Raw genomic sequence first — 26100 nt, forward strand, 5'->3', positions numbered from 1 at the left:
CACATTAAAGGAATTATACATCATGACCAAGTTAGGTTTATACCAGGAATGCAAAGGTGGTTCAAAGCAAGAAAATCAATCAGTGTAGTACAACACATCAACAAATAGAAAGGGAAAATATCAATTAATGCTGAAAAATCATTTGACAAAATTCAGCATCCTTTTCTGAAAAGCACACTTCAAAAGGAAGGAAATGTCCTCAATATCATAAGAGTATTATGGAAAACCCATAGCCAGCATCATACTTAACGGTAAGAGACTGAAAGTATTTCCCCTAAGATTGGGAATGAGACAAGGATGCCCACTGTCACCAGTTATTGAAAATTGTACTAGAAGTCCAAGATAAAGCAATTAAGCAGGAGAAAAGACTAAAAGACATCCAAATAGGAAAGGAAAAAGTATAACTTTCACTATTTGCAGACAACATGATCCTACGCTTGGAAAACCCTGAGAAATTACAATAAAGCTACTTGAGCTTGTAAACAAATTCAGCAAAGTGGCAGGATACAAGATTATTGTACAAAAATCAGTAATGTTTCTATACACAGGTAATGGCATAATTTAGAAGACAATTAAGGAAAAAACTCCATTCACAATAGCAATGAAAAGAATCAAGTATCTAGGAATTAGCTTAACCAGGGATGACAAGGGGCTGTACACAGAAAATTACAGACATTGCTAAAACAAATAAAAGATCTAAACAGATGGAAGGACATTCTGTCCTCATGGATAGGAAGGTTGCATGTTGTTAAGCTTGTCAATGATACCCAAACTGATCTATAGGTTAAATGCAGCATCAATCAAAATTCCAATAACCTACTTTGCAGATTGGGAAAGCTAGTCATCAAATTTATTTGGAAGAGGAAAAGACCTCAAATAGCTAAAGATATCCTTAAAAAGAAGAGAGAAGTGGCAGGACTAATACCTACTGATTTTAAAGTTTATTATAAAGCCACAGTGGTCAAAACAGCATGGTACTACACAAAGATAGAAGTACTGACCAATGGAATCAGATTGAGAGTACAGAGATAGACCACCAAAAATATGGTCAATTGTTATTCAATAAGGCCCCCAAATCCACAGAAATGGGACAGAATAGTATTTTCAATAAATAGGCTAGGGAGAACTGGATATCAAGTCAAAAGAATGAAGGAGGACCCCTATCTTACACCATAAACAAAAATTACCTCAAAATGGATTAAAGACCTAAATATAAGAGACAACACCATAAAACTCCTAGAAGAAAATATAGGAAACATCTTCAAGACCTAGTAATAGGAGGTAAATTCCTAAATTTTACACCCAAAGCACAAGCAATGAAAGAAAAAATTGATGGGGGATCCAAGATGGCGTCTTAGTAAGGTACATGCGTCTTAGTTCCTCCGACTCCAAATCAACTAATAGGTGAACAGAAACAGTACAGAACAGCTCCCGGGGCTACAGCAGGGAATGGACACACAGCGTAACCCAGTCTGGGCTGGTTAGTCTGACTGTGAAACTCGGCTGCGGTGAGTGAGATCCCTGAGCGGCGGGCGATTTCCCGAGCAGCCGCAGCTGCGGCGGTTCGAGCTAATCCCTCCCTCCTTCCCGGGCTGGCTGAGGAACGCGGAGAGACAAGCTTCCCAGCCAAGGCGGCCGGCGCCACACTTTTGCGGGCAGCTTCGAGTCTCGGCTTCGAGTCCGCGACTACGAGTCTCGCATCAGAGGGCTATCCAAAGCCTGGGCTGGCAAGTCTGACTGCGAGACTTGGCTGCGGCGAGACCCCCGAGCAGCCGCAGCTGCGGCGATCCGAGCTAATCCCTCCGTCCTTCCCGGGCTGGCTGAGAGACTCGGAGAGACAAGCTTCCCAGCCAAGGCGGCCGGCGCCACACTTTTGCGGGCGGCTTCGAGTCTCGGCTTCGAGTCCGCAGCTACGAGTCTCGGATCAGAGGGCTATCCAAAGTCTGGGCTGGCAAGTCTGACTGCGACTCTTGGCTGCGGCGAGAACCCCGAGCAGCGTGCGATTTGCCGAGCAGCCGCAGCTGCGGCGGTCCGAGCTAATCCCTCCCTCCTTCCCGGGCCGGCTGAGAGTATCGGAGAAGCAAGTTTCCCAAGCCGAGGCAGGCGGCGCCCTTCTTTTGCGGGCGGCTTCGAGTCTCGGCTTTGAGTCCGCAGCTACGAATCTCAGATCAGAGGGCTATCCAAAGTCTGGGCTGGCTAGACTGACTGCGAGACTCGGCTGCGGTGAGACCCCCGAGCGGCGCGTGATTTCCCAATCAGCGGCAGCTGCGGTGGTCCGAGCTACTCCCTCCCTCCTTTCCGGGCCGGCTGAGAGTATTGGAGAAGCAAGTTTCCCAAGCCGAGGCAGGCGGCACCCCTCTTTTGTGGGCGGCTTCGAGTCTCTGCTTCGAGTCCGCGGATACGAGTCTCGGATAGGAGGGCTATCCAAGCCGCGGTAGCCCCCCCCCACGGGAGGCTTCCTGGTCCGGTGGGGAATCCCCCAGGCCCGCTGCGGCCCGCAACCAGCCACAGGGTCCCCTCAAGCCGCAGCAGTTGACGCCCCCACCACGCGCGGTCCCTGAACCAACGGAGAAATTGGATCCGAAATCCCCAGGCCACGGAGATCGGTGACTGGGGGAGACCCATTCCAAACACTTGAGACAAACGTGTGCCACGTGCGCCACGTACTGGGCAAGATAAGAAAAACAGATCCCAGAGTATTCACAGAAAAATCTTACAACCTTGCTGGGTCCAACACCAAGAGAAATCTGAATAAATGCCCAGACGCCAGTAGCAGAAGATAACTGTCCACGCTCAAAAGATTGAGAATATGGCTCAGTCAAAGGAACAAACCAATAGCTCAAATGAGACACAAGAGCTGAGACAACTAATGCTGAATATACGAACAGAAATGGAAAACCTCTTCAAAAATGAAATCGATAAATTGAGGGAGGACATGAAGAGGACATGGGCCGAACATAAAGAAGAAATAGAAAAACTGAAAAAACAAATCGCAGAACTTATGGAAGTGAAGGATAAAGTAGCAAACATAGAAAAAATAATGGATAGCTACAATGATAGATTTAAAGAGACAGAAGATAGAATTAGTGATTTAGAGGATGGAGCATCTGAATTCCAAAAAGAAACAGAAACTATAGGGAAAAGAATGGAAAAATTTGAACAGGGGATCAGGGAACTCAAGGACAATATGAACCGCACAAATATACGTGTTGTGGGTGTCCCAGAAGGAGAAGAGAAGGGAAAAGGAGGAGAAAAACTAATGGAAGAAATTATCACTGAAAATTTCCCAACTCTTATGAAAGACCTAAAATTACAGATCCAAGAAGTGCAGCGCACCCCAAAGAGATTAGACCCAAATAGGCATTCTCCAAGACACTTACTAGTTAGAATGTCAGAGGTCAAAGAGAAAGAGAAGATCTTGAAAGCAGCAAGAGAAAAACAATCCATTACATACAAGGGAAACCCAATAAGACTTTGTGTAGATTTCTCAGCAGAAACCATGGAAGCTAGAAGACAATGGGATGATATATTTAAAATACTAAAAGAGAAAAACTGCCAACCAAGACTCCTATATCCAGCAAAATTATCCTTCAAAAATGAGGGAGAAATTAAAACATTCTCAGACAAAAAGTCACTGAAAGAATTTGTGACCAAGAGACCAGCTCTGCAAGAAATACTAAAGGGAGCACTAGAGTCAGATACAAAAAGACAGAAGAGAGAGATATGGAAAAGAGTGTAGAAAGAAGGAAAATCAGATATGATATATATAATACAAAAGGCAAAATGTTAGAGGAAAATATTATCCAAACAGTAATAACACTAAATGTCAATGGACTGAATTCCCCAATCAAAAGACATAGATTGGCAGAATGGATTAAAAAACAGGATCCTTCTATATGCTGTCTACAGGAAACACATCTTAGACCCAAAGATAAACATAGGTTGAAAGTGAAAGGTTGGGAAAAGATATTTCATGCAAAGAACAACCAGAAAAGAGCAGGAGTGGCTATACTAATATCCAACAAATTAGACTTCAAATGTAAAACAGTTAAAAGAGACAAATAAGGACACTATATACTAATAAAAGGAACAATTAAACAAGAAGACATAACAATCATAAATATTTACGCACCGAATCAGAATGCCCCAAAATACGTGAGGAATATACTGCAAACACTGAAAAGGGAAATAGACTCATATACCATAATAGTTGGAGACTTCAACTCACCACTCTCATCAAGGGACAGAACATCTAGACAGAGGATCAACAAAGAAATAGAGAATCTGAATATTACTATAAATGAACTAGACTTAATAGACATTTATAGGACATTACATCCCACAACAGCAGGATACACCTTTTTCTCAAGTGCTCATGGATCATTCTCAAAGATAGACCATATGCTGGGTCACAAAGCAAGTCTTAACAAATTTAAAAAGACTGAAATCTTACACAACACTTTCTCGGACCATAAAGGAATGATGTTGGAAATCAATAATAGGCAGAGTGCCAGAAAATTCACAAATACGTGGAGACTCAACAACACACTCCTAAACAACGAGTGGGTCAAAGAAGAAATTGCTAGAGAAATTAGCAAATACCTCGAGGCGAATGAAAATGAAAACACAACATATCAAAACTTATGGGACGCAGCAAAGGCAGTGCTAAGAGGGAAATTTATTGCTCTAAATGCCTATATCAGAAAAGAAGAAAAGGCAAAAATTCAGGAATTAACTATCCATTTGGAAGAACTGGAGAAAGAACAGCAAGCTAACCCCAAAGCAAGCAAAAGGAAAGAAATAACAAAGATTAGAGCACAAATAAATGAAATTGAAAACATGAAAACAATAGAGAAAATCAATAAGGCCAGAAGTTGGTTCTATGAGAAAATCAATAAGATTGATGGGCCCTTAGCAAGATTGACAAAAAGAAGAAGAGAGAGGATGCAAATAAATAAGATCAGAAATGGAAGAGGAGACATAACTACTGACCTCACAGAAATAAAGGAGGTAATAACAGGATACTATGAACAACTTTACGCTAATAAACACAACAATTTAGAGGAAATGGACGGGTTCCTGGAAAGACATGAACAACCAACTTTGACTCAAGAAGACATAGATGACCTCAACAAACCAATCACAAGTAAAGAAATTGAATTAGTCATTCAAAAGCTTCCTAAAAAGAAAAGTCCAGGACCAGACGGCTTCACATGCGAATTCTATCAAACATTCCAGAAAGAATTAGTACCAACTCTCCTCAAACTCTTCAAAAAAATCGAAGTGGAGGGAAAACTACCTAATTCATTCTATGAAGCCAACATTACCCTCATACCAAAACCAGGCAAAGATATTACAAGAAAAGAAAACTGCAGGCCGATCTCTCTAATGAATATAGATGCAAAAATCCTCAATAAAATTCTAGCAAATCGTATCCAACAACACATTAAAAGAATTATTCATCATGACCAAGTAGGATTCATCCCAGGTATGCAAGGATGGTTCAACATAAGAAAATCAATTAATGTAATACACCATATCAACAAATCAAAGCAGAAAAATCACATGATCATCTCAATTGATGCAGAGAAGGCATTTGACAAGATTCAACAACCTTTCCTGTTGAAAACACTTCAAAGGATAGGAATACAAGGGAACTTCCTTAAAATGATAGAGGGAATATATGAAAAACCCACAGCTAATATCATCCTCAATGGGGAAAAATTGAAAACGTTCCCCCCAAGATCAGGAACAAGACAAGGATGGCCACTATCACCACTATTATTCAACATTGTGTTGGAGGTTCTAGCCAGAGCAATTAGACAAGAAAAAGAAATACAAGGCATCAAAATTGGAAAGGAAGAAGTAAAACTATCACTGTTTGCAGATGATATGATAATATACGTCGAAAACCCGGAAAAATCCACAACAAAACTACTAGAGCTAATAAATGAGTACAGCAAAGTAGCAGGTTACAAGATCAACATTCAAAAATCTGTAGCATTTCTATACACTAGCAATGAACAAGCGGAGGGGGAAATCAAGAAACGAATCCCATTTACAATTGCAACTAAAAGAATAAAATACCTAGGAATAAATTTAACTAAAGAGACAAAAAACCTATATAAAGAAAACTACAAAAAACTGCTAAAAGAAATCACAGAAGACCTAAACAGATGGAAGGGCATACCGTGTTCATGGATTGGAAGACTAAATATAGTTAAGATGTCAATCCTACCTAAATTGATTTACAGATTCAATGCAATACCAATCAAAATCCCAACAACTTATTTTTCAGAAATAGAAAAACCAATAAGCAAATTTATCTGGAAGGGCAGGGTGCCCCGAATTGCTAAAAACATCTTGAGAAAAAAAACGAAGCTGGAGGTCTCATGCTGCCGGACTTTAAGGCATATTATGAAGCCACAGTGGTCAAAACAGCATGGTATTGGCATAAAGATAGATATATCAACCAATGGAATCGAATAGAGTGCTCAGATATAGACCCTCTCATCTATGGACATTTGATCTTTGATAAGGCAGTCAAACCAACTCACCTGGGACAGAACAGTCTCTTTAATAAATGGTGCCTAGAGAACTGGATATCCATATGCAAAAGAATGAAAGAAGACCCATATCTCACACCCTACACAAAAGTTAACTCAAAATGGATCAAAGATCTAAACATTAGGTCTAAGACCATAGAACAGTTAGAGGAAAATGTAGGGAGATATCTTATGAATCTTACAATTGGAGGCGGTTTTATGGCCCTTACACCTAAAGCAAGAGCACTGAAGAAGGAAATAAATAAATGGGAACTCCTCAAAATTAAACACTTTTGTGCATCAAAGAACTTCATCAAGAAAGTAGAAAGACAGCCTACACAATGGGAATCAATATTTGGAAACGACATATCAGATAAAGGTCTAGTATTCAGAATTTATAATGAGATTGTTCAACTCAACAACAAAAAGATAGCCAACCCAATTACAAAATGGGAAAAAGACTTGAATAGACACCTCTCAGAGGAGGAAATACAAATGGCCAAAAGACACATGAAGAGATGCTCAATGTCCCTGGCCATTAGAGAAATGCAAATCAAAACCACAATGAGATATCATCTCACACCCACCAGAATGGCCATTATCAACAAAACAGAAAATGACAAGTGCTGGAGAGGATGCGGTGAAAGAGGCACACTTATCCACTGTTGGTGGGAATGCCAAATGGTGCAACCACTGTGGAAAGCAGTTTGGCGGTTCCTCAAAAAGCTGAATATAGAATTGCCATACGACCCAGCAATACCATTGCTGGGAATCTACTCAAAGGAATTAAGGGCAAAAACTCAAACAGACATTTGCACACCAATGTTTATAGCAGCGTTATTTACAATTGCAAAGAGATGGAAACAGCCAAAATGTCCATCAACAGACGAGTGGCTGAACAAAATGTGGTATATACATACGATGGAATATTATGCAGCTTTAAGGCAGGATAAACTTATGAAGCATGTAATAACATGGATGGACCTAGAGAACATTATGCTGAGTGAGTCTAGCCAGAAACTAAAAGACAAATAACATGGTCCCAATGATGTGAATCGACACTCGAGAATAAACTTGGAATATGTCATTGGTAACAGAGTTCAGCAGGAGTTAGAAACAGGGTAAGATAATGGGTAATTGGAGCTGATGGAATACAGACTGTGCAATAGGACTAGATACAAAAACTCAAAAATGGACAGCACAATAATACCTAATTGTAAAGTAATCATGTTAAAATACTGAACGAAGCTGCATCCGAGCGATAGGTTCTTGTTTTGTTTTGTTTTGTTTGTTTTGTTCTTATTATTATTACTTTTATTTTTTTTCTCTATATTAACATTCTATATTTTTTTCTGTTATACTGCTAGTTCTTCTAAACCGATGCAAATGTACTAAGAAACGATGATCATGCATCTATGTGATGATGTTAAGAATTACTGATTGCATATGTAGAATGGTATGATGTCTAAAAAAAAAAAAAAATGGTCAGCACAATACTGCCTAATTGTAATGTAATTATGTTGGAACGCTGAATGAAGCTGCATCTGATCTATAGTTTTTTTTTCTTTCTCTTATATATTTTTGTACTTTTTATTTTTATTTGTGTTTTCTCTGTGTTATCACTTTATTTCTGTTTCTGTTGTCGTGCTATTTCTTTCTCTAAATCGAAAGAAAAAATTGATAAATGGGAACTCTTTCAAATCAAAAGCTTCTGCACCTCAAAGGTCTTTGTCAAAAAAGTGAAAAGGCAGCCAACTCAATGGGAGAAAATATTTGGAAACCACATATCAGATAAAGGTATGATATCCTATGTATATAAGGAAATTATACAACTCAACTAAAGAATAAACAACAACTCAATTATAAAATGGATAAAGGATATGAATAGACATATTTCTGAAGAACAAATACAAATGGCTAAAAAGCACGTGAAGAGATGTCCACTTTCATTAGCTCTAAGGGAAACGCAAATCAAGACAACAATGAGATATCTCATGCCTATAAGAATGGCTGCTATTAAACAAACAGCAAACTACAGATGTTGGAGAGGATGTGGAAAGATTGGGACATGTGCACTGGGAATGTATAATGGCACAGGCGCTGTGGAAAACAGTTTGGCGGTTCTACAGAAACTAAATATTGAGTTGCCCTGAGACCTGGCAATATAAATACTTGGTAAAAACCCAGAAGAGCTGAAAGCAGTGATACAAACAGATTTTTGCACACTGATGTTATAGTAGCATTTTTAACAATTACCAAAAGATGGAAACAATCCAAGTGACCATCAACAGTTAGGTGGACAAACAAAATGTGGCAAATACACTTGATGGCATGATGGAATATTATGTAGCAGTAAGATGAAATGAGGTTCCAAAGCATATGACAATGTGGATAAACCTTGAGGACATAATGCTATCTGAAAAAAGTCAGACACAAAAGGACAGATGCTGCATGTTTTGCTATTATGACTCTGGTATAGGAAATCTCAAAGGTTTAAACTTTAGAATGTAGGATACCTAGAGGTACACAGAAGCTAGAGACAGGGGAAAGGTTACCCAATGAGGCTGAACTTAAATGTAACGGAACAGATAGAAGTGATAGTAGCTTATTAGTGGGATTATAAGTAACACCGCCATATTGAAGGTGAATATGATTGAAGGGAATGTATAATATTGTATCCCCCTAATTAACTCTAGAATTATAAATAAGTTCTCCCATGAACTCCTACAGAAGTTTGATCTTATAAAAAAGAGTTAATAAGAGAGAGGTATGGGGAAAAGCTAATATTGCATGCTATGCTCTATGTGGTTAACAGGAAGACAATAACAGTACCAAAGCAATACCAGGGGTAAATAATTGAGGGGGAGGGACAAGGGATTAGGGAGGTTTTGATTTGATATTTAGTGAGGCAATGTTTATCGGCTGTCTCTTTGGACCACGGAAAACTGTCTAAAACTGATAGTGCTGATCATTGTACAGCCAAGTGAGGACAATGTAAGACATGGTTTGTTTATTTTGGACATTATCCACGATGCCCAAATGGATAGAGGGAGCCAAAAGGTACAATGACTGAGAAGCTGAAAGGCAAATTGTGTCATATACAAATGAGGGAATACCATACAGCTACAAAAAGAAATGATGTCGTGAGGCATGCTGAGCCGGAATGAACCTTGGGAACAATGCATTGTGCAAAATAAACCAGAAACAAAATAACAAATATGCTATGGTCTCTTTCAGAAAATACAAGAAAACTGGAGCCTAGATTGTAAGCTCTTACAGAAGACATATGTGGTCAAAACTGGATTTCTAGATTCTGAGAAACAGAGCTACATGTTTATAAGCTGGAATTTCCCTGGAACTTTGGGTACCTCTCTGACACCCAAGATTCAGAGCTGGAGCTCTGCAGCTCTAAAAGTCAGCATTTCTACATATAATAACAGTTAAAAAGGGCGGGCCATAGTGGCCCAGTTTTCACCTGCCATGGCAGTGACCTGGGTTTGATTCCCAGTGCCTGCCCATGCAAATAAAAAAAAAAAGTAATCAAAAAAGAGATCAGACTTCAATTAGAGAGAAAAATGAAACTGATCATGTTGGAACTAAAGGAAACCAGAAAACAGGGCAAAAGATGATAGCGTATGTATTCTAGAGCTTCACCTACTGTATAAAACCAAAGGCAGAGAAGTTTATTGCATCTGAAACATAAATTTTCTGTAATACACTATCTAAAGCAAAATGTCTGGATCACTCATTTAAACAACCCAAACTCGGATCACTCATTTAAACAACCCAAACTCCTATAGGCCAGAAAGGGAACAATGCAGTACAGTTTAATGCTTGTAATGCAATATAGCTTAAGATAATACCCAGAGACATCCCAGACTATGGGGGGGGGGGGGGGCTGATGAATTTAAATATTGTAAAGTACCTTGAAGGACTGGAGAATCAATATAGAACTAATCAATTTTTCCAACTGAGAAACCCCTCCTGCTCTCTGAAACATTAGCAACTCTCAAGAAAATAGACCATGTCCTTTATTTTGAGGCATGCCCTTAAGAAATTTATTTCTGTAGTGGAGAAGCTAAAACTACCTATAACTACACCTAAGTGTTGCTTCCAGAAAACCTCTTTTGTTGCTCATATGTGGCCTCTCTATTTAAGCCCAACTCTGCAAGGAAATTTAGTACACTCACCCCTACAGGGGATTATGATATTCAGGGGTGAAAGTCTTCCTGACAATGTGGGATAGGACCCCCAAGGATGAGGCTAACCCTGGCACCACAGGATGGACAACTCCTTCTGGAACAAAGGGGAAAAAGAAAGGTAAAAAAACAAGATATCAGTGGCTAAGAGAGTTCAAGAGGCTATTGTGGAGGCTACTCTTATACAAGCTTCAGCTAGATATTACTAATTGCCATCTTTTGCCAAACCCCAACCAACATCATACCTACTGAGAGCTAACTGAAATGCTACAAAAGTTTCATGCACTAAATTTACTTTCCTAAAATTCATCATCTCCAGAAGATTCATTGGCTAGATAAGCCCAGAAACCCAGAGGGGCCAGTCTCTCCAAGAATATCAGCTAATTCCATTCCCCTATCCTATATTATTGACACCCCTTTTCAACATGAAAAAGTTAGAAAGGTCATAGCCCAAAGATCCTTACAGAGTGGGAAAAGGATTAAAGGAGAAGGAGGAGGTATAACAGAGAAGACCGGATTTAAAAAGTAAGTGTGATCGATGAATCACTATTTGATATTTCTTTTAGCCTCCAGTATTTCAGAGTAGCTAGCAGAAAAACCTAAAATTGTGAAATGGTAACCCATACCAAACTATGAAATCTGTTCTGTAGCTGCTTGTTGGAGTATATTTGAAAATGTTGCTTTTTGTTAAATACATTATATTTCACAATACAAACATTAAAAAAAATTAATATATAGAAAACTGAAATGTAAGCGGATGTGCCTAGTGTGAGAAAGGAAACACTAAAAACAAAAAAAACACCATAGTGATGGGGGTGCGTGAGGGGGCACAGGAGACAACTGAAAGAGCTTGCAAGGGCAAAGCTGAATAATATGAGAAACAAAGTAAAGTATCATTGGAATATAACTCAAGATATAAAGCAAATATCCATGAGGTCATACTCACATAAAAACATGACTAAATCAATTAACAAATAGGAGAAAAGAGACAAACCTTCTGTGCAAAAGAATTCCAAATTTGTGTAGATAGTCTGCCCTCACCCGTTAAGCAATAGTCTTCCAGAGTACAGTGTGGAGGAGGGGGAGGCAGGACAGTAACCTTACAGTGGAGAAACCTGACCACCTCAGATAGGTGGTCAAGGTCAGCATCAGCAGTCAAGTCATGTTGACAGCAGGGACCCTGGATATGAGGTGATGAGAAGAGCACTTGACCTCTGGTCTTCCTCCCAAGAACCCGTAATTCCAGTCTAATCGTGAGAAAAACATCAGGCAAATTCCCACACAGGAGTAACCTATACCTAGCCTTTCTTCTCCAAACAGTCAAGGGCATCAAAACCAAAGAAAGTCAAGAGAAGCCTAAGGAGAAATAACAACTAAATGTCACGTGAGACCCTGGATAGGGTTCTAAGAAGAAAAAGGGCCCGAGGGACTCTGTATCAACTATGGAGTTCAGTTGAAAATGCCGTATCAATATTGGTTTATTGATTATAACCAACATATCATACTAATGTAAGATGTTAATAATAGGGAAAACATTGGATACAGAGTTTCTGCTTGACATGTTGAAGAAGTTAGGGTAATGGATGCTGGCGACAGCAGCACAATATTGCGAATGTAATTAATATCACTGAATTTTTGAAAGTTGGTTCAAATGGGAAATTTCAAGTTTCTATGTGTTACTATAATAAAAAATTTAAAAAAGTAAAAAAAAAAAAATTGAATCAGGAAATTTTAGAAACTGAATGGCAGAATTCTTGCTACATCACTATGGATCGAGTGGAAGAAATTTTTATGAATATTATGCCTACATTTTTATAAGGCTTTTGTTCAAAAATACTTTCCCAACATTATATAATTTGAGAAATTTCCAATGAGCTACAATTTTCAGCCCATACATAAAGCTATTTTGTGCTCAGTAAGAAAGAATAATAAGAAATGTTTACAGAAGAATGTTAATATATTCCCAAGGCAAAATTTACAGGTTGAGTGTGCTTTATTAGAAATTGTCAAGCTTTGGGTTGAGTTGCTTAGTTCTTCCATCATATAGGATATAAAAGTTATCAGTAAAAATTAAAAAGACCAAAAATCATATATGTATATATATATTTCTACAAAATTTCCATTTTTCTGCTGTCAACATGACTTTTTGAAAATTTGCCAGTAGGGCAATTCTCCTGTCAATTTTATTCTGGCTATTAATAGGCTATTACCATTCCTTTGTACAGGGAAAATAAATACCTTTAAATTGCTTAATCATGTTCTGATGGTTTTCAATGGCTTCCTTTAAGATCATTTCAGGCTGGTCCATCTTCCACCGCCATTTGGTGCCCACTGGATTGGTGTGGTGCCTAGAAACAAGACACAAGTTTTAAAGGACTCCTTGTGACAAGATCTCAGCTAGTCATCTACTGTGGGGTATCCCATAAAACCATGAAATCAGGTTTCATTTCTTCCTAAGAGCTCAGCTGTCCAAAGCAGTATTTTCAATTCTTCCCAATTTATTTTAAGCCATGACATCTAGCGAGGAAGAGTGGGTAAAGAAGAAAATCATTTAAAGCCAATTATCAAAATGAAAACATCACTTTGCAGGTAAATCACCTTGTGATCCTACTGAATGTAGGGAATGAGGAAGTTTTTGTGGATGGAATGCTCCTTAGTAACTACTTTAGAAACCAAAAAACCTTTAAACATGTTTCTCTCCTTCTGCTTTCTAAGGAATGATTTAATTCAGCAAGTTAAACATCTGTTTCTAAGTCAGCACTATCCCATACAGGAACTGTTTATAAAGTTGAGAAAGGGATCAGACTTTCACTACAGATATGAATGAAGCTGATCTGGACTGAGGTAGATCAGATTCTAGGGTAAAGGATGATTTTGTCCATATTTAAAACTTCAACTTCTGTGTGAAACTAAAAGGAGAGATGTTTATTTGGTACAAAATTTATGTTTTAGGTAGTGCATTATCTAATTTAATTTGTATGAACACCCTAAGTATATGGAATCTTGAACAGGGCATGAGATCTGGTTGGTTTGTCCAGGTTAGTGTGATGCCTCAATACATCCCAGAGTAATTCGTGCTGTGAATAAAGAAGTATTTGAAAAATCCCCTCTGGGGAACTGGGGAGAAAGGAAATACTCAACTTCCCTATTTGGAGAATTCCTGATATTCTTGCAAGCAGTGGGGACCATCAAATCAATAGGCTGAGCTCTTAATCTTGGGGTTTGCCCTATGAAACTTATTCCTGAAAAGGATAGACTAAGCTTACTTATTAATTATGCCTAAGAGTCATCCTCAGAGAACCTCTTTTATTGCTCGGTTGTGACCTCTCTCTCTAAGTCAACTTGGCAGGTGAACTCATTGCCTTCCCCTCTACTTGGGACATGGAGATGTGTAAATCTCCCTGGCAACATGGGGCAGAACTCCCACGATGCGCCATGGGATTGAGAAAGCCTTCTTGACTAAAAGGGGAAAGAGAGAAATGAGGCAAAATAATATTTCAGTGATTGAGAGATTTCAAACAGAGTTGAGAGGTTACCCTGGAGGTTATTATTATACATTATATAGATATCCCTTTTTAGTTTATGGTGTATTGGAGTGGCTGGAGGAAAGTACCTGAAACTGCTGAGCTGTGTCCCATTCTTGAAGATGATTATATGATGATACAGCTTTTACAATATGACCGTGTGGTTGTGAAAACCTGGTATCTGGTGCTCCTTTTATTCAGGGTATGGACAGATCAGTAAAAAATATGGATAAAAATAAATAATAGGAAGGATAAGGGGTAAAATAAATTGGGTAGACTGAAATATTGGTGGTCAACGAGAGGGAGGGGAAGGGGTATGGGATGTATAACTTTCTTCTTTTTCTTTTTCTGGAATGATGCAAATGTTCTAAAAATGATCATGGTGATGAATACACAACTATGTGCTTATATCATGAGTCATTGATTGTATATCATGCATGGGCTGGAGGTGCATGAAGATTTGTCAATAAAAATATTTTTTAAAAATCTGTTTCTAAATCTTTATGCACTTGGTAAGAACAGTCACTATAAAGTAGAGGCAAATAAAGCAAACTATATATATATACGCACACACATACAGACATATATACACACAGAGACAGCTTTATACATATATTCACATATATATGCATATGAATTGGTTTGTAAAGGTATATAAGAATATCTCGAAAGAATTCATAAAAAGTATATTATGGTGGATTACCACTAAGAGAAAACCTGGGTGACTAGAAGACAAGGGAAGAAGAGTTCATTTTCACGGTATAAACTTTTGAATTTTTTACTATCATATGCACATGTGCCCTTTTCAAAAGATGTTTTAAAAACTATGCTACTAATGTTCTAAAAAATGATCATGGTTATGAATATACTACTATGCGACAATATTATGAGCCATTGATTATACACCATGTACAGAATGCTTGTATGTTAAGAATGTTCATGTTATATGCTGTTTTGGTTTGATAATAAAAAATAAGTTAAAAAAAAGCAGGACACAATTGCATATATTACAAATAATGATGTTATGAAAATGCGTGCACAAGTTTTGGTGTGGACAAAATCTTTTTTGTTTTTACATTCTAGGGTTATAAAATTGGGAGTGAAATTGTTATACCATGCATCAATCCTATGTTTAAACACTTGAGGAACTGCCAGACTCAAGGATACAACATTTTACATACCCACCAACAACATATAAGGGTTCCAATTTTTCTACCACTTTGCCAACACTTGGAATTATCTGTCTTTGTGAGCACAGCCATCCTAGTGGGTAAAAACGGTATATCATTGTGGTTTCAATTTGCATTTCGCTATGACTAATTAAGTAGAACATCTTTTCATGTACTTATTCGCCATTTGCGTATCTTTTTTGGAAAACAGTCTATTCAGATCTTTTGCTGATTTTTAAATTGTGTTATCGGTCCAAGACAAATGTAGTTTTCATTTAAAATGTCAAAGTATAAAATTTTTACTTTTCAGAAACAGAAATGTATCATACAACCAAGAATTTGGAATATCTATGCATATAATCCTCAACAAATACTTCTGAAAATCAGTAGAATGATAATATTTTATCTATCTATAACAGTCCATTTTACTTATTTTCTTCATGTAGAAATTCATTTTTAAAAACTCACATTTGTACTTCATATTGAAATTTGAAAGTACATTCACAAACACAATCCCACTTAAGGAATTAAGCCTTTGAAAACACCATTTTAAATGAAATAAGCCAAGCACAAAATAGAAATATTATATGACTCCACTATATAAAATATCTAGAATAAACAAATTCATGGAGACAGAAACTAGATAAGAGTTTATAAGAAGCCATTAGGAGAGGGAGAATGGGGAACTATTACTTAATGGGTACAGGGTTTCTGTTTTGATGATGAAAAAGTTTTAGTAACGAATGGTGGTGATGGTAGCACAACACTGTAAATATATTTAATGCCACTGAATTGTACATGTAAAAATAGTTAAATGGGAAATTTTGTGTTATATATACGTTACCACAATAATTTAAAAAAAAAACCTGAAATTAGAGAAAGATTTCAGCCATGAAAAAAAATTAAGGAAATATTTAGATTAAAAACCAGAAAGCTTGATGGGGACCCGGGTTAGATTCCCAGAGCATGCCCATGCCAAAAGAAAAAAAAAAAAAAAAACAGAAAGTATATACTCGAAAATATTAACAATGATTTGCTTCTGGATTACAGGGTTACAGATTGTTGTTGTTCTTTATATTTTTTGGCATCTTCCAAAATTTACTACAATAAACATGGCTTATGTATATGGTCAGTGGAATAAATAACATTTGTTTTAAAAAAATTATAATTCTTGCAGTAATACAAAAGACAAATTAAGGACAAAATAGTCTGAGAACTATTAAACTATTTCAATCTTTCAAGGGTAAATAATGAGAACCTGAAACACAATGGACAGGATTTTGTAAACAGCTGGATATAGTGAACTTGACAGAGGGAAAAGAAATTTCAAACCTGAGCCCCCGCATGTTTACTGGTGTCATTACTCAAAACAAGGAACTGAACAGGAAAAACTGGTTAACAGAGAACACAAATTCCACTGTGGAAAAATTGGGTTTGAAGGTCCTGTAGCTCATCTGAGAGAATATATCCAACAGGCAACTGGAAACAGAAAATGATTGGGGCTAGAGATACAGAACTTAAAAGCTACCAAATCAAGGTATTCAGTAAAGCTACAGAGACGGTTTACTATTCTTACCATTATAATGTTGAATAATAAAAGAAAATCGAGGGCAGAAACAGAGAGAAAGGTGCAAAGTGCAAAGAATGAGACAAAGAACAGTTAACAGAAGAAGCTGTGAGAGGGATGGAAGAAGAAAACTAGAAACAACTGATATATCAGAATCCAATAGGAGGAGCAGTCAATTCTATGCTTTGCTATACAATGCAACCAGGAAAAAAAAAATCATGTCTATAAGATTTTATAGTAAGGAGGTCAATAATGATCACAATTAAATGAGTTGCAATTGAGAATGATGGCAACCAGCCAACAGAGAAATTAAAGAGTAAGCAGTTGGCAGTGAGAAAAATGGGTTAATAGCAAGTGCAAGAGATTCCAGAAATTTAGGGATTTTCTTTCCCAGTTTGTTTAAAAGACTGATTTTAAGCCTGCTGAAAGTTAATGCTAAGGGCTTGAAGTTTCAGTAAGATAATCTGAAAAGTCTCCTACTACGAAACACCCAAACTAGTACTTTAACATAAAAGCAGTCCTAAATAGAAAAGAGATTTAAAACAAAACAAAAAAAAAAACAGAAAAGGCAAAATTAACGGAAAACACAAAATAAGAGAATAAAAATAAATTTGTCAATAATTTATCAATTTGTCAATATTTCTCAATATCAACAATCACTGTAATAAGATGGGCTAAACTCACCAGTTAAAAAAGGTTGTCCAAAAGGATTTTTTTAATCTAGCAATTCCATACACAAGGCATTTATCCAAGAGAAGTGAAACTATTTGTTTACAAAAGTCTTATACACCAATGTTCACAGTACTGAACAAAACTGAAATCCAGAAACAACCGAAATGGCCATCAAAAGGTAAAGGAAAAAATAAACTACAATATACCCATACAACAGAGTACTACTCAACGATAAAAAGGAACAAACCACTGGCATACACAGAACAACATGGATGAATCTCAAAATCATTTTACTAAACAAAAGAGGCCAAAGAGAGTACATACTGTATGATTCCATTTTCATGTCAGGTCTAGAAAAGACAAAACTAATACATACTGGCACAAAGCAAATTAAAATTTGCCTAGGACTAGGTAGGATGAGGACAACTGATTGGGATTGAGTAAAAGGGAACCTCCAGGCATGATTAAAGTATTCTATATCTTGACTGTGGCATTAGTCACAAAAGGTGTAAACATTTTACCAAAATTCATTGAACTGTACATTTTAAATGGTTACATTTTATTGTACATAAATTATACCTCAGTGAAGTTGATTTAAAAAAATTAATCCAAATACTTACTTTTAAACAACAAATCTAAAACGTAAGTACATGCAAGGCTGAAGAAAGGAAGAAGAAAAACCTGGCAAGTATTAGTAACTAAAAGAAATCTAGTACAGACATCTTACTATAAGACAAAATAAACGTTAAGGAAGAAAGCATTATTATGGATAAAGAGGATCATTGCAAAATGATAAAACAAACAATTCATTGGTAATATATAACAGACTTTATTACAGTTTATCACCCAAGATAAAAAATACAGTCATTTCATGTATATATGACAAATTTACAAAAACTGACTATATACTGGGCATACAACAAGTCTCAATAAATTTCAAACAATTCCTATTAGAGACCATGTTCTTTAAAAACAATACAAATCCAAAAATCTAAGTTATATGGAATTTTTAAAATAGTATTTCTTTGACCCATGAGTTACACAGAATTATGGAAACTAGAAAATATTTACAATTGAATAATAATTAAAATACCATTAATCAAAATCTATGTAATGTAGCTAAAGAAGTACCTAGAATTTAATATTAATGAGCTAACTGTCCAAATTATGCTTAAAAAAAAATAATGTGATGATACTGTGAGCCAGTGAGTGCATACTTTGGATGGTGTGCATGCTATGTGAATGTATCTAAATAAAACTGTATTTTAAAAAAATAATAGAAAGAAACTGAATAGTATTACAAGGAAATAATGAAAATTAGAAATTAGTGAAATAGAAAGGAAAAATATAATGGTGAGGATTCACAGAGCTAAAATTCACAGAGCTAGTTCTTCAAAAAGACTAAAAAAGTTGACAAACTTTTGACAAACGTTGTCAAGAAGAAAAAAAGGAGGCATAAATATATAATGTAAGGAATGGAAGGGGGCATTAATTACACAATAGAAGAGCACAGTGTTGGGAAGAAAGTTTTCATTATATTTGGTCACCAGTCCTTTGTTTTTACTTACCGCCAACAGAAGACGCATTTATTTGCACATGCCAAACTAGGGGTGGTTTCCATGCAGCGATGGCTTTCGATGCCATAGAATGTATGTTTATAGCAACCTCCTCTCCCTCGGAGCATTGACTGTACCAAGCAAAAAACAAATTGAATAAAATCCTCAAAGCAGAGAATCAAAACACCACAGCATCATTTTAAAGAACAAACATGCATTTCATAATCTTAAGTACCTCTATTAAGCACCTGAATGGTTTAGAAAATTAACATTATAACATAAAAATGTCATGATATTACTGTGGGTATTTTAAAACCCAATGAAATAAATCTATGATTCATTAACTCTGCTAACTCCACAGAGAGGATTATTGATGCTTTGATCTTCAAATACATTCATCTGCCTCAAATAACATTAGTACAATACTATATAATACCAGGGGACAGAAACACCAGGCTCAGAAAATGGTAGCAACACTCAAATGAAAGAGCATCTCTGCTTGAACGAAAGGGTGGGTAAAGGAAATGCATCTGGAAACATTCTATGTCAATCAACTGTGAATGGGTAGAATTTGAATGTATTGAGACTGCTGGGGGGGGATGAGTAGGGTACATATAGATGACAGATTATTCCAAAAAGAATACTTATTTATTTATCGTATGCTCTATGGCAGGGGTCACACTTCATTCTTTTTTCATGTGAGTATCCCCTTATTGCAGCACCATTTGTTGAATTTTTTTTGTTTGGTTTTTCATGTTTGTTTTGTTTTGGGAGGTGCATGGACTGGGAATCGAATCGGGAATCAAACCCAGGCCTCCGCATAGCAGACGAGAATTCTACCACTGAAATTCCCTTGCACCCCCTAGAACACTATTTAATTTATGAGCAGTGAAACCACAAAAATCAGCAAAAATACTAAGAATGGGTAATTCGAAGAAACAGTACAGATCAACACAGCACTGGAATCACAAGATAACATGGAGCTTTATAATGTATCACCAGAAAGATTGTCCAGAAGCTCTCTACAATAGGCTTAACTTCAGTAGAAGAAAAAGCAGTGAAATCTGTGAGTTTATTCAAATGAGTAATGATGACTTGATTCATATTATTAGTAGAGGAAAGGGAAAAAGGGTGTTTATAGCAAGTACTGAAGAGGCATATTCACTGCTATTCCCCTTTAGAGGGCCGAAACAAAAGAAGTCGTTCAAAATAACTGGGTTTTAGAGCCTAAGTGACTGAAAGAATAAGATGGAACTAAGAAAAAAGCAAAGAAAGAAAGGAGACACAGATGGGTAGTCTTTACATATATACAGCAGTGTACAACATAATGCTGCCCACAATGAAAGAAAATTACATAAAATCTACCAGCTTAATTGTTATTTCAGTCCATCAAAAGTCTTCATCTCACCTTAGCACTAGGAAGTGCTGAGAAAAAAGAAGTGAAGGGAAAATATTGCTCAGGAGATATATATATATATAAACTCTCTCCCAAGTTCCCCCAAAAAATATCTTAAAGAAGGCAAACAAAATATTCACATTTTCAAGAGCACTGAAAACTAAAAATCAAAGTAGAAATCACAGATAATTTCCACGAATTATAATGCCAATGGAGAAACAAAATTCAAGACCTACACACTTCATTCATTACTTATTTGCAGTCTTATGGGAGGTTTATCAATTTTACTGATGCTTTTCCAAAATAATCCAGCATTTTATTTTATTGATTTTCTCTATTATTTTCCGATTGCCAATTTTATTGATTTTCTTTCATCGATTGTTCTTACTATCTCCTTCCTTTTGTTTGCTATGTGTTTATTTTGCTCTTCTTTTTTCTAGTTTACTGAGCTGGGAACTTAGGTCACTGATTTAAGATCTTTCTTCATTTCTAATGTAAGCATTTAGTGCTGTAAATTTCCCTTTGAACAGTGCTTGAACTGCATCCACATATAGTAAGTTTTATTTTCATTTTCATTCAGTTCCAAGTATTTTTAATTTCCTTTTGATTTCCTCTTTCTTTGGCCCATGGCTTATTTAGGAATGTATCATTTAATTTTCACATGTTTAAAGATTTTCCTCTCTCTTTGTGATTGATTTCTACTTTGATTTCATTATGATCAGATGATGAACAGATTCTATAGGATTTCAATTCTTTTAAACTTGTTAAGGTTCATTTCATGGCATAGGACACACAGTCTTACTTGGTAAATGTTCCATAGATGCTTGGGAAAATATGTATTCTGCTGTTGTTGGGTCATACATTCTAAATGTATCAATCAGATACTGTTCATTGACCATGTTGTTGAGATTTTCTACATCCTTGCTTATTTTCTGTCTAGTTGTTCTAGTAGTTGCCAACAGGGGAATTTGGAGTTGAAAACTAAACCTGTGGATTCGTTTATTTCTCCTCAACTCTATAAGTTTTTACTTGAAATACTTTGAGGCTCTATTTTGTTTGTACAAATTTAGTGTGGAGGCATCCTTTTATCATTATGAGATGTCTCTCTTTGTCTCTAATAATTTTCTTTGTTCTGAAATCTACTTTATCTGTTATTCGCAGAGGCACTCCCGCTTTGCTGATATATATATTTTTCCATCCGTTTACTCTCCCTGTCACATCATATAGCTGAACTATCCACTTTATCCACTCTGCCAATCCCTATCATTTGCTTGAAACATTCAGAACATTTACATCTAAAGTAACTGTCCATACGTTAACACTGAAGTCTGCTATTTTATTATTTCTTCTCTGCTTCCTGTGGCTCGCATTCCTATTGCTTCTCTTCTTAATCTGTCTATAGTGTTTTTGAATGAATCTCTTCGTAAAGGGTTTGTGTGGTTGTCCTGCATATCACAATACAAATATGTGACTTATAACCATCTACTGGTATCAACATTTTATCTCTTTAAGTGAAGTATGTAGACATCACTTCCACCTAGGTCCCTTTACCTAATGAGTAGCAGAGGTTGTTACATTTTTTTCTCAAATCATCAAATATGATTTATGAAACTCGTGATTGGATTACAAACCTCATGAGGAAAAGGAGCATCTATTGTATGTATTCATATTTCTGCTCTTTCTGTCATTCTTTTTCTTAATGATACACAAAGAATCTTTCTTTTATCATTTCCTTTCTGTTAGAAGAACTAACTTTAACCAATCTGCTTTCAGAACTCAAAAAATTCTCTGCCATTTCCTCCTAACCTCCATGGTTTTAGATGAGAGCTCTGCCAGTATTAAAATTGTGGTTCCCCTAAAAGAAAAATGTTGCAGACTTCCAGAGAAGATGGCGGCTTAGTAAGACGCACGGATCTTAGTTCCTCCTCCAGAACAGCTACTAGGGGAGTAGAAACGATACAGAACAGCTCCCGGAGCCACGAGAGAGATCAAAAAGACAGCGTACCCCATCCTGGAACGGCTGACTGGCTGAGAGAACCCGCTCCGGTGAGATCGCCGAGGGGCGCGGGCTTCCCCAGGCCGGGGCGGTAAGTGGCCGGAGTCCCTCCCTTCCTCCTTCCCAGGCCAGCTGGGACAATTGGACAGGCGGTCCCCTCAAGCCACGGCGCCTGGTGTCCCCCCCACACGTGGCCCCCTGGACCAATGGACCAATGTGGGGAATTGGATCGGACATCCCCAGGCTGCGGAGAACGGTGACCGGGGTCCCTTCCAAACACGTGACTTTCCGGTCTGGCTGAGAACGGTGCACTCTCCCAGGCTGCGATGGCTGGCACCCTCCTGCCACGCTTGGCACCCCGGGCCAACTACGAGATTCAGTAGGGCGCTCTCCCGGGCTGCGGCGGGTGGCGAACCTCCCTGCGTTCGGATCCCCGGGCCGACTGGGAGATTCAGATTGGGACTCCTCCAAGCCGCTTCGGCTGGCGAACCTCCCCCATGGCGAGAGTTTTCCAAAGTTAAAGGACCCACAGCGCCTTTTACTGGTGGGACCCGCAGACAGACAAGTGCCACGAGCGTCAACTACTGGGCAGGATAAGAAAAACAGAACCCAGAGATTTCACATAAAAATCTTTCAACCTGTTGGGTCCAACACACAGGGAAATCTGACTAAATGCCCAGACGCCAGCAGAAGATAACGGATCAAGCTCAGAAAATTGAAAATATGGCCCAGTCAAAGGAACAAACCAATAGTTCAAATGAGATACAGGAGCTGAGACAACCAATGCTGAATATACGAACAAAATGGAAAACCTCTTCAAAAATGAAATCGATAAATTGAGGGAGGACATGAAGAAGACATGGGTTGAACAAAAAGAAGAAATAGAAAAACTGAAAAAACAAATCACAGAACTTATGGAAGTGAAGGACAAAGCAGAAAAGATAGAAAAAACAATGGATACCTACAATGATAGATTTAAAGAGAGAGAAGATAGAATTAGTGATTTAGAGGATGGAACATCTGAATTCCAAAAAGAAACAGAAACTATAGGGAAAAGAATGGAAAAATTTGAACAAGGGATCAGGGAACTCAAGGACAATATGAATCGCACAAATATACGTGTTGTGGGTGTCCCAGAAGGAGAAGAGAAGGGAAAAGGGGGAGAAAAACTAATGGAAGAAATTATCACTGAAAATTTCCCAACTCTTATGAAAGACCTAAAATTATAGATCCAAGAAGTGCAGGGCACCCCAAAGAGAATAGACCCAAATAGGCATTCTCCAAGACACTTACTAGTTAGAATGTCAGAGGTCAAAGAGAAAGAGACGATCTTGAAAGCAGCAAGAGAAAAACAATTCATCACATACAAGGGAAACCCAATAAGACTATGTGTAGATTTCTCAGCAGAAACCATGGAGGCTAGAAGACAGTGGGATGATATATTTAAATTACTAAGAGAAAAACTGCCAACCAAGACTCCTATATCTAGCAAAATTGTCCTTCAAAAATGGGGGAGAAATTAAAACATTCTCAGACAAAAAGTCACTGAGAGAATTTGTGACCAAGAAACCAGCTCTGCAAGAAATACTAAAGGGAGCACTAGAGTCAGATACGAAAAGACAGAAGAGAGCAGTATGGAGAAGAGTGCAGAAAGAAGGAAAGTCAGATATGATATATATAATACAAAAGGCAAAATGGTAGAGGAAAATATTATCCAAACAGTAATAACACTAAATGTTAATGGACTGAATTCCCCAATCAAAAGACATAGATTGGCAGAATGGATTAAAAAACAGGATCCTTCTATATGCTGTCTACAGGAAACACATCTTAGACCCAAAGATAAACATAGGTTGAAAGTGAAAGGTTGGGAAAAGATATTTCATGCAAATAACAGCCAGAAAAGAGCAGGAGTGGCTACACTAATATCCAACAAATTAGACTTCAAATGTAAAGCAGTTAAAAGAGACAGAGAAGGACACTATATACTAATAAAAGGAACAATTAAACAAGAAGACATAACAATCATAAATATCTACGCACCGAACCAGAATGCCCCAAAATACGTGAGGAATACACTGCAAACACTGAAAAGGGAAATAGACTCATATACCATAATAGTTGGAGACTTCAATTCACCACTCTCATCAATGGACAGAACATCTAGACAGAGGATCAATAAAGAAATAGAGAATCTGAATATTACTATAAATGAGCTAGACTTAACAGACATTTATAGGACATTACATCCCACAACAGCAGGATACACTCTTTTTCTAAAGTGCTCATGGATCATTCTCAAAGATAGACCATATGCTGGGTCACAAAGCAAGTCTTAACAAATTTAAAAAGATTGAAATCATACACAACACTTTCTCAGATCATAAAGGAATGAAGTTGGAAATCAATATTAGGTGGAGTGCCAGAAAATTCACAAATACGTGGAGGCTCAACAATACACTCCTAAACAACGAGTGGGTCAAAGAAAAAATTGCCAGAGAAATTAGCAAATACCTCGAGGCGAATGAAAATGAATACATAACATATCAAAACTTATGGGACGCAGCAAAGGCAGTGCTAAGAGGGAAATTTATTGCCCTAACTGCCTGTATCAGAAAAGAAGAAAAGGCAAAAATGCAGGAATTAACTGTCCACTTGGAAAAACTGAAGAAAGAACAGCAAACTAATCCCAAAGCAAGCAAAAGGAAAGAAATAACAAAGATTAGAGCACAAATAAATGAAATTGAAAACATGAAAACAATAGAGAAAATCAATAAGGCCAGAAGTTGGTTCTATGAGAAAATCAATAAGATTGATGGGCCCTTAGCAAGATTGACAAAAAGAAGAAGAGAGAGGATGCAAATAAATAAGATCAGAAATGGAAGAGGAGACATAACTACTGACCTCACAGAAATAAAGGAGGTAATAACAGGATACTATGAACAACTTTACGCTAATAAATACAACAATTTAGAGGAAATGGACGGGTTCCTGGAAAGACACGAACAACCAACTTTGACTCAAGCAGACATAGATGACCTCAACAAACCAATCACAAGTAAAGAAATTGAATCAGTCATTCAAAAGCTTCCTAAAAAGAAAAGTCCAGGACCAGATGGCTTCACATGTGAATACTATCAAACATTCCAGAAAGAATTAGTACCAACTCTCCTCAAACTCTTCAAAAAAATCGAAGCAGAGGGAAAACTACCTAATTCATTCTATGAAGCCAACATCACCCTCATACCAAAACCAGGCAAAGATATTACAAAAAAAGAAAACTACAGGCCAATCTCTCTAATGACTATTGATGCAAAAATCCTCAATAAAATTCTAGCAAATCGTATCCAACAACACATTAAAAGAATTATACATCATGACCAAGTAGGATTCATCCCAGGTATGTAAGGATGGTTCAACATAAGAAAATCAATTAATGTAATACACCATATCAACAAATCAAAGCAGAAAAATCA

At 37.2% G+C, this 26100-nt stretch overlaps 1 protein-coding gene and 1 long non-coding RNA gene across 2 annotated transcripts in view; one reads left to right on the forward strand and one right to left on the reverse strand.

The window, feature by feature from the left end:
* The window catches only part of LOC143667150 (S-adenosyl-L-methionine-dependent tRNA 4-demethylwyosine synthase TYW1), a 275466-nt gene that overhangs the window by 190601 nt on the left and 58765 nt on the right, over positions 1–26100 (reverse strand). Inside the window, exons 10-11 of the mRNA XM_077141012.1 lie at positions 19245–19363; positions 12983–13092 (exon numbers count right to left, since the gene is read on the reverse strand). Of these exons, the coding sequence (XP_076997127.1) occupies positions 12983–13092; positions 19245–19363 (229 nt within the window). The remainder of the gene's footprint in view (positions 1–12982; positions 13093–19244; positions 19364–26100) is intronic.
* Positions 1–26100, forward strand: part of LOC143667153 (uncharacterized) — a 62492-nt gene that overhangs the window by 16886 nt on the left and 19506 nt on the right. The window lies entirely within an intron of this gene.

Source organism: Tamandua tetradactyla, chromosome 23 (genome assembly GCF_023851605.1).
Source record: "Tamandua tetradactyla isolate mTamTet1 chromosome 23, mTamTet1.pri, whole genome shotgun sequence".
NCBI lineage: Eukaryota > Metazoa > Chordata > Mammalia > Pilosa > Myrmecophagidae > Tamandua > Tamandua tetradactyla.